Here is a 14,291-nt window from a genome sequence, read left to right on the forward strand (position 1 = left end):
AGTGTGTAGATACCTATACATAATCATAAGTTTTTTTGGGTCATGAGGCCCTGCAGGTACCTTTTGTGCAGGGGCTTAGGTGGCAACTGTTCATCAGCCACCCTGTTAAATCTGCCACTGGTCCATCCGGACCACACATACTCGGAAGTGATGGACCGCCCGGTCCCTCTCACCCACAGTGTCTTCGTGTAAATACCATCACTTTCACTGATTGCAAACAGAACGAATTTTGATTACAGATTTTTAGATAGTGATGAAGAAGAACCGAATGAAAAATCGTGAAGATTGGAATGAAAACCAGTGTGTCGATTGTAGCGGAGATTACAACGGAACAAACAAAACAGATAACTGGATCAAGCATGTGCTCTCGTGAAGGTGTTCTAAAAAAAAAAATAAGTGCTTGGTGATTATAATTATATTAGGAATAGGTAGGTAAAATTAATCTTTCTCTGTTTACTGAAACACTGTTTCCGTTAAAAACAATTTCTACAAATCAATATAACTTCTATCGAAGTGGTCCAACTCACATGTAATAGTAAGGGTGAGATGGACCACGTCCTAAAATTTTATTTACTTATTTCCGCAGCTATTTACAAACACATTGTTTTATGAGCATTACATGTCCTAGACAAGATAATTCTAACAAGTGTAATGCTCAGTATCTAACATTTAAAATACTTAAGTTTGAGACGTTTTTAAAAATGTGGATTACATCTCGTACTTCCCGAATTACCCTACCTCTACTCGAAGGTATACAATTGAAAGCTCGTGTGGTACACAATGAAGGCATTGAACCACCGTGGGATACGAATATGTTCTCACCGTCCACACCCCTACATCTGTATAAATCTCTGGAATTACCAGATAGGGGCATATCGGTGGTGAGGTGACTCGCCGGGAAACATCTCGAAGAGACACACTCCTCTTCCTAATATTCCCGGTATCGCGTTCACCTGACCATCGGGAGCTTCTTTGTCACTTGGCCGGCATGGAATTCGCCCAGAGCAGATGGGCCACCGCGAAATAAAAGCGGCGCAGACTCGTATTTAACATAGCCGACAGGCCGGCACTGCTCAGTCGACCATCGACCGTAACAGAGCATTCGCATTTCTAAGTCGACGCCGAGGATTGAGGAGGATCGGCGGCCAGTGTTGAAAAGTTTCGCGGTGTGAAAAGTGATAGTTAGATCGCCCTCATCATGACTTTCCTCGCCTTCGCGTTGGGCCCGCTCCTACTGTCCAGTAAGTTTTTATACGATTTCAAGAAAAAACCATTTCTACTTGGACTTTCACGCTGTCGCCGCGCGATCTTGCCACCAAATTGATGCTCTCACAGAGAGATTGAAGTGGCAGTGGCAGTACAAAATCGTTTGCTCAAAACGATCTTTCTCAAATTGAAAGCAGTTAGACAAGAGATTATTCGCTGCAATTGTTATCAAAATTATCGTGGCGATTCTTGACAGAAGCCGCTGACACCGCGACCATGTGAGGACTGTCATCTAATTATAGAAGAGAGAAAATCAGGGGAGAGGGGAAATTTCTGAGATATATTATAGAGGATATAGTTCAGTATATATATTATATCAAATAATTACAGAAAAGGAACTGATTAGATAGAAGTTTTAAGTTATTACTTCTAAAAATACTTCTACTATAATCTAATCAAGCGGCTACGGAGATTTTCCCCAGTGCTAATCTTATCAATAAATAATAGATAATTCATGCTTGTAATACTCGTTAGAGTTAATAGGGCCTGCTGTAGGTTTCTATGCCCACGCATTGTCGTCGCTTCTGTATTAATAATACTTATCATTAATATCACGGAATTGCTTAAAATTCATGGGGGAACGTTGGCGTCGCCGATGCATATACAACTCGGTCAACCCTTGCACCGCAGAGACGGATGTGTGAACGACAATTAGAATATTGCCGAAGACATGCAGCAGGCGGAAGCGACGCGCAGCGAGGAACAAAATTGTTACATAAAATTCATGAAAAGGGAAAGCTGAGCATTGCTAACGCGCAACATGCATTTGTTATTAGCACAAGTGCCAGGACCATAATAGGCCCTCTTGTCTTTACAATAATAATTCTCAGATTTATTTCAATATTTAGCTTGTCGAGACTCCGTCCATTTTAAGAAACCGCGTGTGAAAAGGTACTCCGCGGAATGATCAAACACTAATGGGAACTCCGGGCAGTAGCCAGGGGCCCTATGATAAGGCCTCGAAATAAGAAAGTCTGATTTTAGGTCCTATTCAGGGGCCCCAGTGCATTGCTTTGTCCAGGGGCCTACAGTGATTTTAAAACGCTTCTGACTGCCAGTGATGGAAAAGGACAAAGGAACTGACTGACAGATTGGCAGGTTTGACGCCTGTCTTCCCCTCGTGAATTCGTAATAGGAATATCTCACACACGTGGGGAATTATAATAAGAACAATTCCGCGAGCGTAATCGGAGCATAAATCTAATCAGCTGTGGAAAACATTGTCACTTACGAATCTGCAGCCTTATGTAACGCATTGTCAACGCATGTACGCGATGCGCGACATCAAGGTGTAATTCACATTCGTAGACCTATTTCCTATTCGCGGGGAAATGTTTCTGTCAACGTTACGCCAACTTCAGCGCAACGCTTTGAACTTTACTTTCTTCGTTATTCGAGGCAACGAGCCGATCGTGACGAGTCCAGCGATTGAAATAAGATGGGATGATAGGATGTTCCTTGAGCGAGGCTTGAGGTTAATTAGCGCAATTTACCATTTAAGAAATCGAAACAGTCAACTGCTGTTTTTTCGTCGAATTGCAAGTTGCCTATTCCCACGCTCAAAAGAATGATCTTGAAGTTCTAACGAAGTAACATCGACACTTACGTTCTAAGATCTATCGTGGGTAGTTTTAAAAAACCGGGTATCGTAACAATAATCAGATAGTGGCAGATTATTAAACGAGTTTTGTGGGTATCATAAAGCTTCATCTTCATAAATCCCACAAAGGGGGATTTCCACGTTTCCTGTATTTCCACTAACTGATAAACATCGCGCCACTAATTTGGGTATCAACCTTCTAATTCCACTTAAGCTAGATAAGCACGCACTCATCTATGTACTTCCAGCAGATCTTTTGATACAAATGTACCCATTGTAAAATTCTAACTGCATCTCATTAAATGCCATGTACACACCTTCATTCGAGAAAGGGAAGAGCCGATGATAGTGCTCAGCTTCGACAATGCAAATCGCAGGAAACATTGATTAGAAATACATTTTACACAGTGGCGCACTAAGGATTGAATCTTGGAAGGAGCTGAACGGATACAAATATTTTTAATGCAAACCCAATAAAATTGATTAGGTGATTACAAACATTTATTTGAAGAATAAAATCCAGTGTTCTTTTGGAGCTTGCTAGGGCCCCTTTGGTCCCCTCTGGGTGCCCCACTGCGTCTCCACGTATGAACTACTGAAACGAAAAGAAAAAGGTTCAATTTGGAGATGAAGAAATGGATAATGTGACTACCTAGAAGCTTTTACTTCGCCGTCGAGGCACATCCTACGACGAAACGCCAAGTGCATTTTTCTATTAGAAGGACGTCTCCAGTTCCGTTGCCGTGGACATTACGTACCCCGGAAAAATATGTAATACCCATAAGCATTTCGCACAATTTGCTGCATGCCACTGGTTGCGCAACGTTCGGAGGAGAAGAGTCGTGTCAAAATCGAGGCGTGTTCGCGACATGGTTCGCTGAGCGATTAGAAAACCGCGGATTTCCCTAAAATCACGCGAGATTATTATGCCAGCTTTGGAGACCATATCTGAATGGCTGCCAGAGTCTCGCGGTGCGTATCAACGCGGGCACAGCCATATGAAACGGACGAATGCCACAGAGTTTTAGATTATACGATGCACGGGACTTACGGCCGGTATCAAGTGGCCACGCATACTCGCAATCGCTCCTTACGTTGAAAGTACCTTTAAACGGAATCGGCGCCGATCCGTTGTACGTGCGATATGCTAAAACGTAATACAACTCCTTCCTTTGTAAACGATAAGTGAAATTCTAGACGGCACTGCATAATGAAAACATCGTTCGTCGAACGAACGCAACATTTCGGGTGGGCAATCTTTGTCCCTCGTTCATTCACACTGGACGTTGCAATCAATTGAACTTCTGGCGATGCGGTGGTTTCTTTCAATCATTTTAAATTCTTTCGTTTCTGCTGACGAGTAAAACTATGAAAGGAGGATTCCAGGTTCAAGCAGATATTCTTTGTTTAAACATTATCCGCACAGTTTATAAAGTTATTCTATCGAAAAAAACACAGAGAATATAAATGAAGAGATGTTTCATCCTTATCGTGCGACACATAGCACCACGAAACTCGGTCTATCATCTTCTTTTTATCTGTTACAAAACGAATTCCATGTTTCTTTTAAAAAAAGACATCCGTGACCTTTAAATATCAGAGGCTGCGATCTTGAAAATTCACCGGCTTCGAGCACAAAGGACTTCTATCTGCAGGACTTCGTTATAAGCAGTGACTAAACCTGACCAGTAGGGATCAATTATTGGGATCTCGAAGGGTCATCAAACTGTATTTCCGTAACGCTGAATCATCGTGCATCGGTGTTTCCTTAAAAGTGTACCACACTGATACCACAGTATTAACATATCGGAAGCCAGCCATCGAAGCTTCTTCTGTGCATAAAAAGAGTTGGGAACATAGGTCAGGTTCGCTGTGCGCCCGTCGCTCCTTTTTGAATCGTCATCTTCGCACATCTCGGAATACTCCAGCTGTCATTGACGTCTGCTCGCGGCGATAAAGATTTCGTACGTCGAAATGACAGCCTTGACGTCGAATGTTCACTGATATTATTCACTTGAATCTGCCTTATGGTCCCCCGCGAGGACCTCCTGCCTGGCAGCACCGTTTGCCTGGAAACGATATCCGTCCTAAAGAAACCGTCGTCGTCATTCGAAGCACGTGTCCAACACATGCGTAGGATCTAGAAGCACGGGTATGCGATTTATCTTTCTAAATAGAAGAGGGGAACTGCCAGGCTGACTCATTAACCGGTAATCGAGGAGCGTCTTCGCCGCGGCGCAAGGAAGTGGACCATTTCGTTTTCCATTGGGAAGGCTTCAAATTCATTGTTAGATCAGGAGTAGTCTATACTTTGGTTAAACAGCTACTGTAGCTCGTTATTATACTCTGACAACGTGGAATTTTCCTCGCAGAGACGCTTCGACCTCGAAGAAGGGCTGTTACAAATATTTGAATACTAGCTTTAATACTCGGCTTCGCCCGAAATTTAGATTCTGATTTTATAAAAAAAATTTCTTTTTAGTTTTTTTTTAAACAGTCACATTTATCTGGATTAGTCAAGCATAACGAGCTGAGGCACATTTTGTGATCCCAGAGTTTATCGTTCGAAAGTTTTTAGGCGACAGACGAACACATAAACATGTTAGAAGCTTTCTGCTTTATATATTAAGATTCTAAGTTTTTAAATAATATTTGAATATTCGAATACTCCTAATTATTCGAATAATATTTGAATACACCTAATTATTAAAATAATACTCGAATATTCGAGTACTCCTAATTATTAGAATATTATACGAATACTCGAGTACTCCGAATTATTCGAATAATATTTGAATATTCTAATATCTACTCCTAATTATTAGAATACTATTTAAATATTCGAATATCTACTCCTAATTAATCGAATAATAATCGAATTATTCGGAACTCGATATCGAATTCTACTGGTATTCGAATATCCACAGCTGTACTTGAAGCTTTCCCTTGCAGCTCCTAATTTCCTGCGCTTACATCGCTTATTTCGATGGATAAATATTTCTTAAGACTAGACAGTAGAAAATTACATAGAGCGCAAAAGCGTACAAGTTGACAAACGACCGTGCACTTGGCGATAAGTTTTCGTAGATAAAAATACGCCGTCCTTGTTACATGCATTGAACAAGTTCACATTGTATTATTCAAGAGCAAGTCAAACGGGCATGCATTATCTAGGGCCGTAGGTAAGTACAATGGCAACGATCGAAAAGTAACAGATCGATGGTACTGCTTGAAAACGTTGACTGCAGTGCACAACGTCATTAGAGGTTGTCAAGAAGGCTGGAATAATTCATCTGTGACGAGCCGAGTGCAATGCCAGAGCGGACTCGAATCTTTCGCGAGTCGACTTTCACTGGGCTATCGGGAACTTCTCGGATGAAGCGTGAAACCGTTGTAAATCTATCGTTGCACTTGTAACTCGAACTCAAGAGGCAAGCCTTTTATGCATTTACTTTGTCATAGCTTCGCTCAATACGATCGTCTTCTTTCCAACCAACATTCACTGCATTAACAGCCCTGGGTATTTTCTTTTATCCCGATACCAGTTTTCTATAAATACTTAGGAATTCGGTTGAGCGACGATTAATGAGATTCTTATAATTGTTCGGCGAATTGCGCGCGGATTACATCTGTTAATTAAATGCAGAACCTGAATCAGCCAAAGGAATTTATATAATGCTCAATTATGTGCCAACAGCACGGTTTCATGAATTTCTCGACTTTGCTTTCAGAGATGGTCGTTGGTGACTTCGGCTACGATGGGAATCACGGTGAGTTAGTCACGAATCCTCGCACGAGTGCCAGATGACTCAAACATAATCGAAGTTACTTTTTATTAATTTCCCCCGGGCACTTAATTAATCTCTTTTTTGCTTGAATATTAATATTAATGCAAACTCTCATTCCTTGCCGACTCGTCGCGATGTTACGCTGCTCCTGTAGCTCGCGCTTAGTTTACTTGTCAACGATCCAAACGTACCGTCTACTTTTTTAAAAAATTGTGTATAGGTCTAACTATCAAACGTTGCTAGTACTGTGTCCCGGGATGTCTGACTTTGGTAATAAAACAGCTCGCTTACAGAAATAACATTCAGGTGATTAAATAACGACTTTTGAACACTAATTTCAACAGACATGCAGCTTAAGTGTTCATTCGCTGGACAGGTGATCCTAGGAGGTTCTTTCGCGTTATCATTCTCAACAAAGTAAAATAATTCTACGGCGTAGCGTAAATTATACCGTACCGATAACGATATGTACGTCTGCGCGTAGAAAAGTTTGCCAGTCAGTGTTTGAGCTCTTACTATTATTTATATCTTCCGCAATAGCAAAACATTTTGTTCATTATTTTAGTGTTAAGAAGGCGTAGAATAAAATTTTCTCTTCCCAGGCCCGTCGCATTGGGGCGACGAATTCAAGACTTGTCTGGGGAAGTACCAGTCTCCCATCGACATAGAAGACAAAGATGTCACGCTCACCGCTTTTCCTCGGCTACAATTTTCAAAAATACAGAATCCTCATCGATCTTACATGACGAACAATGGGCATACAGGTATGGAATGGCGAGGGCAATATACTATTGACAGACACGTGTGCCATAAGAATTGGGGGGCTCAGTGGAAAACAGGCACGTGCCACCGTTTTATGATTTCAGAGGAAAGCGAGCCGAAGGGGAAATTAATTTCCCAAGTAATTCTCTTAAACAATACTCGAATTGGATGGTAAATTACAACTATCATCGCATTTTAGCTGCAAAACTAATAATTCCATTACAGATTTTTTTTCTCAGCCTGAAGAAAATTTAATATGATTCTGTTCGGTGAAACGTACATGCTATTATAGATACGTATTAAGAGGTGGTGGAACTATATATATATATAAAAGAAAAAGTGTTGACTGATTGACTCACTGACTGGTTGACTGACTCATCACGGTTTGTTTGCAAGCACTGAACCTACGACCATGAAATTTGGTTGGTAGGTAGGTTCCTCTTAACCCCTAAGTGCTGGCTAAGATTTTTTTTTTTAAAAAACTCCAACCCCTTAATCGAAACAAGATGCTAAAAAAAGATAAAAAAGAGAACAACGTCGGGAACTTTAAGCTACTTTATGCATATGTGACATGTTTCTGTTTTCCACTGGACCCCATGGCGACGTGAACTTTTGCGGGGCCGGATTCCACAATTATGCGGAACCAAAGAAAAAGCATTTATATTTACTTTTATACTTCATAGTAATAAATATCTATACAGGGCCCCGCAAAATTTACGATGAGCTTTTTCTGGACCGGGAGGCCTTTTAAAGCGCGGGGCTGAGTTCCGCGAAACGCGTTGAACCCGCCTCGCGCCGGCCCTGCTGGGCCCTTAAGTTCCCCATAGCATCCACTACCCCTTGTAACACGGTAATTAAATTAACCACAAGAGCCATGACTCCATTTCCATCGTCGACAAATACAAATGGTAAAAGAAGTTTCCAACAACCGTATTAAAATAATGAATAGTCCGCGGAAGTGCGCGGACCAGCTGGATCGATTATAATTATTCCACGCGAGCTCTCCACGCATTGCAGGAATGCGGAACATTCAATCATTTCCTGCCGTTTCCTAGGAAACGGCGAATTTCAGAGTTCGATCTGTCTGCTGGGATTAATCACTTTGAATAGTTTCGAGCGTATGCCACGCATGGCTCTCATCCTTGAACGACTGCAAATTAGCGTTGATTATTATACGTCATAGACATTGTCTCGCCGCGAAATAAGGCAAACCTTCAAGGTACCGCATAAGTGTCGGGGAGATGGCATCTGAGAGGCGAGGCTGTTTACCTAGCTAATCAAATTTTGCGAGGATAAAATGATTCATATGTTTGATTCGTTTGATCCATTCGGTTCAGTGATGATTCAAACTTTCGATACCGAGCTGCCCACGATATCGGGGGGACCCATCAACGACACGTACGCTTTCCAACAACTCCACTTCCATTGGGGCCAGAGCGACGAAAGAGGATCCGAGGATCTGATTAATAATCATTCGTTCTCGATGGAGCTGCACGCGGTTTTTTATAAGGAATCGTACGGGTCATCCGAGGAGGCGATGAAGCATTCTGACGGCCTCACCGTGCTGGCATATTTGTACGAGGTAAGGGATATAATACTGTGTCACTAGTCGCTGATAAGATTCGAATCGATTAACCCCTCAGGCCTGACGCGAACTCCCGCGGTTCTTTCTATCATGTCAATAAACCCAGAGCTGAAATTGACACTTGGATAAACTATCTTGAAAAACTAAGACTTATCAGGTAAGAAGTGCAAAGAGGTATATCGTTGGTCGACTCTGTCCGATAAGGTTTGTGCACACAAGAACGTAGCGGGGATGAGCTAAATAAATAGAATGCTGGGGTCGTTTTATCTTGAAGGGTTACTGTCAGTGGGCACGGATACTTCCTATATCTCTGGATTGCAATCTTTGTGCCTTGATATCTGAGATATTAGCACAATGGCGACAGACATTGTCCTGGAGAGTACTAAAATTTTGATTAGCTATTAGTTACAAAGGAACATCTCGAACCCGGAAATTCGAAAAATTCTGAATATTTGTGAATATGTAGGGAATTTCCTCCTGATTACAACGCAATTTTTGTTTGCTGTCCAAATTCACTCTAAGGGGGTGTAATTGACAGCTGAAAATCCGGTTATTTTTCGATTTTGTGTTGTAACTCGTGAACTGTAAAATAATTTGTTTACCAAATGATTGATCTAATTAAAAGACGTAACTTTTGTCTTGAAGGTTTTCTTCTATTTCTCACAGTTCACGAGTTATAACACCAAATCGGAAAATAGCCGAATTTTCAGGGGTTAATTTCACCTCTTTCAAGTGAATTTGGGCCGCAAACAAAAATTGCGCTGTAATCAGAAGGAAATCCCCTACATATTCACAAAGTTTCAGAATTTTTTGAATTTTCGGGTTCGGGATCTTCCCTTATTAGATCTTCCCTTATCTTGAGGAGAGCCGAGTTAAACAGAGAAAAATATTTTCATTGCAAATTCAATCAAATTCATTAGTTGATTATAAAAATTTATTTAAAGAATAAAATCCAGTTTCTTCTCTTTTTACGAAGCTCTTGAATTACTTCAGTCGTGGTTACATTAATCAGTATTTTGTCCGACATTGGATTCCCATTTAAAGATGTAGCTCTCGAGATAACAGATTTTAAAGTAAAATTCAAGACTGAATTTTATATTTCTTGTATAACTTTTATAGACTTTTTTATATCATCCCTTATCCACAAGCTCCTGACTGTAACAGATCTATTTTAAATCGCTGTAGAAAACCTACTTGGATTCATTTCGTTTGGAACGTAACCGCGAAAAAATAAACGGGTACAGCGAAGCTTCGCGTGTTTTTGATCCTGTTTCGTAAAAATAGACCCGTACACATTCCGTTCCGTGTAGTTTCGTACGTATCAGCAAGCGTACTCGGCCATGTTTGATGTTTACAGAGAAGTGGAAAATTTCCCTCACGTTTGCTACTTTTTCTTTTGCAGGGAACAGATGAACCGAATCCAACTTTCAATTCGGTCGTGTCACAAGTACCGGATATAACGGCGGTTGGCAGTAATGCAACGATAAATGACGCTAATCTCTTAAACAAATTGATCGCGCCAAGTATAGCCTCGGCGCAAAATTATTATACATACAAAGGATCGTTGACCACCCCTCCTTGTTCCGAGATAGTGCAATGGATCGACTTCATTAAGCCACAGACCATATCTCACGATCAGGTATCTAAAAAATTATTAACTTCTTAAGACGTTCGGTTAAACTGTAAAAATGCATTCCGTGAATGTTTACTTTTGGAATGAAAGTTGAGTGTCACAACAAGTGTCCTCCTGAAAATTCGCGATGTAATGATAATAGAGATACTATCGAAGCTCTGATTAAATACTCCCGAAGCGCGTTGCATTTGCGGGAAATAAGCTCCTTGATAATTGAAAGCAATCGAATATTTAAAATCTCAATGGTAACATCGCAGTTCCGGAAGGAAGCATTTGCACGCAGCTTTTGCATCTCCACAGGGCACTCAACGTTCAATAAATATTTATGTTAACGTTATAAAACTTACTGCTTCGCAATTTAATTATTATGTACATTTTCATGATTTACTTTCAGTTGGCGGCTTTCCGCAGTATCCAGTCCGCCGATGGTGCCAATCTGACGCATAATTTCCGGCCAGTGCAACCCTTAAACGACAGAGTGATTTATCAGAACAATATTAACGAGATCACGGAGGCTCCCGGGTCGATGACTACTTCTATTCCTGAAACGAAAACTACAATACAACAGAGTGATGTTCCGCAGAATACGAATTCAAGCCAGCATTCTGGGCAAGAAAGGACATGGCCGGCATCATGTTCGTATTTCTTCTGCTTCGTTTTGCACACTTTATCATCGTTGCACTATATTTACGTCTGCATTGAGTTACAAAATCTAAATAATCCATCAATGACAATTTCTTAGAAATTAATCGGATTTATCGATTCCGTTTTTTATGAGAGAATCTTATCTTGGAATTCACATTCTCGCAAACTTTTGTTGCAGCGATCGGGGTGATACTTGGAATCATATATTTCCTGCCATTCCGATAATGCACTGGAGGTTCTAGTCAATTACGCCAGTTGTACGTGAAATCTGAAGTGGAGGTATACAAATGTTCTAAATACACGTTGACACGATACAGGATATTTTTTTATTACGACAGAGATATTACAGTCAGAGATAATTACAAACAATGTTGATAGCTTACTCGACAAAAGTCATCTCAATGCTGTAGAATAAGATACATTATAAGATACACATGACACGTAAGATTGAAAAGAAATATTCATATTATTTTTAAGTATAGTTTATGTACTAATAATATTTAATCACGAGTATTTTAAATATTGTACATATTATAAGCAATAGATACGCGACTTTCAAAAAGGCAGGACTACTTTAAGAAAGTCTTTGATATTGGCACGCATCTAGCTAACAGTTCCTGTTGCTGCCATGGTAAACGCTTATATTCGACCGCATAGGTAGTAAGCTTCCTTTACGAATGTATGTCTACATATATTATGTGAACTATATTAACCAGAAATAAATCGCGACTTAACAATTTGACGGCCGCACATTTCACGCAAGTATCTACTTTCACTTATAGCCGAAGTTTTTCGCGTAGATTTTATTAACTGCCGCCGGCGCTTTTCGCACAGTTGTTCATAGTGCAATCAGTGAGAGAAACATTGAAGCTACAATTGAAGTTTAAACTTTAAAATATAACCTAGCAAAACCACGCTTATGCGACAGCGGCCGACAAAGTGTTAAATTATAAGTACAAGTATGATGGGTACATTTTATTGACACTTTATATGTACAAACTTATTTAAATCCAAAAGTACAAAAATGTATGAGAACTGTTAGTGATATTAAGTGGGTGATTCCTCCTGTCCTTTAGGTGCCATATTCACGACAGCAGCTAAATCGTGCTGTCCCTGCTTGAGACGTTCTCTTATAAGCTCTGCTATCGCCTTCTGAGTTCTCCTTTCCAATTTTTCTAGTTTCTTAGAAACGTCTCGCTTTAAATCCCAATCCGGCTTCCTGGGCGCGAGATTGCTAATGTCCTAAAAATACAGTTGAGTAATTACCAATTGGTAATTAGGTTATAACCTCGCAAAGAGTTACTTACGAGTTCCTCAATAACAACTTTGGTATTTGCAGCACTCAATTGATCCTGTACTTCCGCTTCTACGTTCCCCGGTTGCGCGTCGTCTAATACTCTGTCCTTAAGACTTTCGTCTTGTGGCTTGTAACTTCGAAACTTTGGTCTGTGAAAACGAAGTAAATGTAAAATATAAACATGACTTAAATTACTTTGAGGTTAGTTGAGGTTAGGTTTTAGAAACTTCGCGGAGATGTTGAAACTTACTTTGGCAATTTACCATCGGCGTCGTTCTTGTTTTCTTTGCCGTCTTCTGCTTTTCTTTTTAAGGCTTGCAGGCGTTCTTTTCTTTTTAAAGCTTCATCTTCTAAGGAACCTATGTTATTTTCCGGCATGTTTACTTTACTTCTTGCTTGATTTTACTTCACGCTTCGCGGACTCACTACCAGAGGGATGCGAGGAGTATTCGATTGACATGTATTTTAAATTCTGTATATACTACTGTTGATAACAATGTAATTACATCGACCACAAACGAGATATGGGATAGACAACAGACCAGGCCAGAACTATACCACGTCTGTGGTTTTCTAATTCTTATCACGCGTAGCGTTATAATTTGTTTCGAGACTTCACCGGTAACGTTGCATGCGACACTAAAATGGCAATGGGGTCCTCGGACATCACAAACCGCTGACAGAAAAATGAATTATGCAACATGTTTCTTAAAATTAGACGTAACGTTCAGTCCGTTTCAGATTTTAAATGATTTCAATAGGATTTATTTTTAATTCCTACCACTCATAGCATTGTAATCTTATTTCAGACTGAATCGATAACGTTCGATCTGACAGAAAAATGGTAAGAGTAGTGATCCTCTAGGCAGTGATCGGAACAACATGTATCATCGCTGGTTGGTTGCCGCGATGTAGAGCAAAAGCGGATGTAGGCAGAGAAAGAAACAATTAAAAAAAAAGAGACAGAAATACTGACAGAAAGAGAGAGAGAAATACAGTATTTCCTCGTTAGCGACTCGATTTTGTGTGTATATAGGTTGCATTACCCACCGCGATCCCTACATTATCCACAAGAAGTTCCCGAGTGTGCTGTTTGGACCAGGAAATTCGCCGAGTTAATAGGAATACATGATACTAAAAGAGGTGGCACGGCCTGAGCCGAGCGAGAGAGAAAGGAATAGTGCGCGACAAGGAGGGCGACAGGTGGCGTGCGCGAGAGAGAGAGGAATAGTGTGCGACAAGGAGGGAGATAGAAATATTACGCAGTCACTGGAAATTCACTAATTTCTCATTTCCTGCGAATATTTTATGAACTTTTAGAGTCGCCTCTCAAAGAATAGACCCTTGGCTACTTTCCTATGTGATCGTTGCGCAGATTTTGATTACAATTAATTAGTTATTAACGGTTCTTTGAGACGATGACGAGAACAATGGCGCCGTCCTATGTAGGCACTCAAGCTTCGTCGATTGTTAGTGCATTTTCTAGATGTAATTTATCAACTTTTGCAGTTTCATCTTACAGTATGGACCCTTGGCTACTTTCCTACGTGATAGTTGTAATGATTCCGATTACAATTAAGCAGCTATGAAGAGTTTTTGGACAGAGATACAAGTCTGTCGCCGCGGTTAGTGAATGCATACTTTGTTTAAGGATTTTCGATCTTTTCAAAATGATTTATACATTTGTACAGCTGGATTTGAGACTATAGTGTTGT

At 40.4% G+C, this 14,291-nt stretch overlaps 2 protein-coding genes across 2 annotated transcripts; one reads left to right on the forward strand and one right to left on the reverse strand.

Annotated features, from left to right (window-relative positions):
- Positions 1–957: 957 nt before the first annotated feature.
- LOC143373701 (carbonic anhydrase 13) lies at positions 958–12,241 on the forward strand. Its single transcript, XM_076821183.1, has 7 exons — positions 958–1,241; positions 6,598–6,636; positions 7,257–7,418; positions 8,754–8,998; positions 10,404–10,640; positions 11,029–11,269; positions 11,458–12,241. Exons 1-7 carry the CDS (start codon positions 1,199–1,201, stop codon positions 11,502–11,504), a joined length of 1,014 nt encoding a protein of 337 aa, XP_076677298.1. The 5' UTR covers positions 958–1,198; the 3' UTR covers positions 11,505–12,241.
- On the reverse strand, positions 12,240–13,016 carry LOC143373702 (coiled-coil domain-containing protein 12). Its single transcript, XM_076821184.1, has 3 exons — positions 12,827–13,016; positions 12,587–12,725; positions 12,240–12,521 (listed from the first exon to the last, which is right to left on the reverse strand). Exons 1-3 carry the CDS (start codon positions 12,952–12,954, stop codon positions 12,327–12,329), a joined length of 462 nt encoding a protein of 153 aa, XP_076677299.1. The 5' UTR covers positions 12,955–13,016; the 3' UTR covers positions 12,240–12,326.
- Positions 13,017–14,291: the final 1,275 nt, after the last annotated feature.

Source organism: Andrena cerasifolii, chromosome 10 (genome assembly GCF_050908995.1).
Source record: "Andrena cerasifolii isolate SP2316 chromosome 10, iyAndCera1_principal, whole genome shotgun sequence".
Taxonomy (NCBI): Eukaryota; Metazoa; Arthropoda; class Insecta; order Hymenoptera; family Andrenidae; genus Andrena; species Andrena cerasifolii.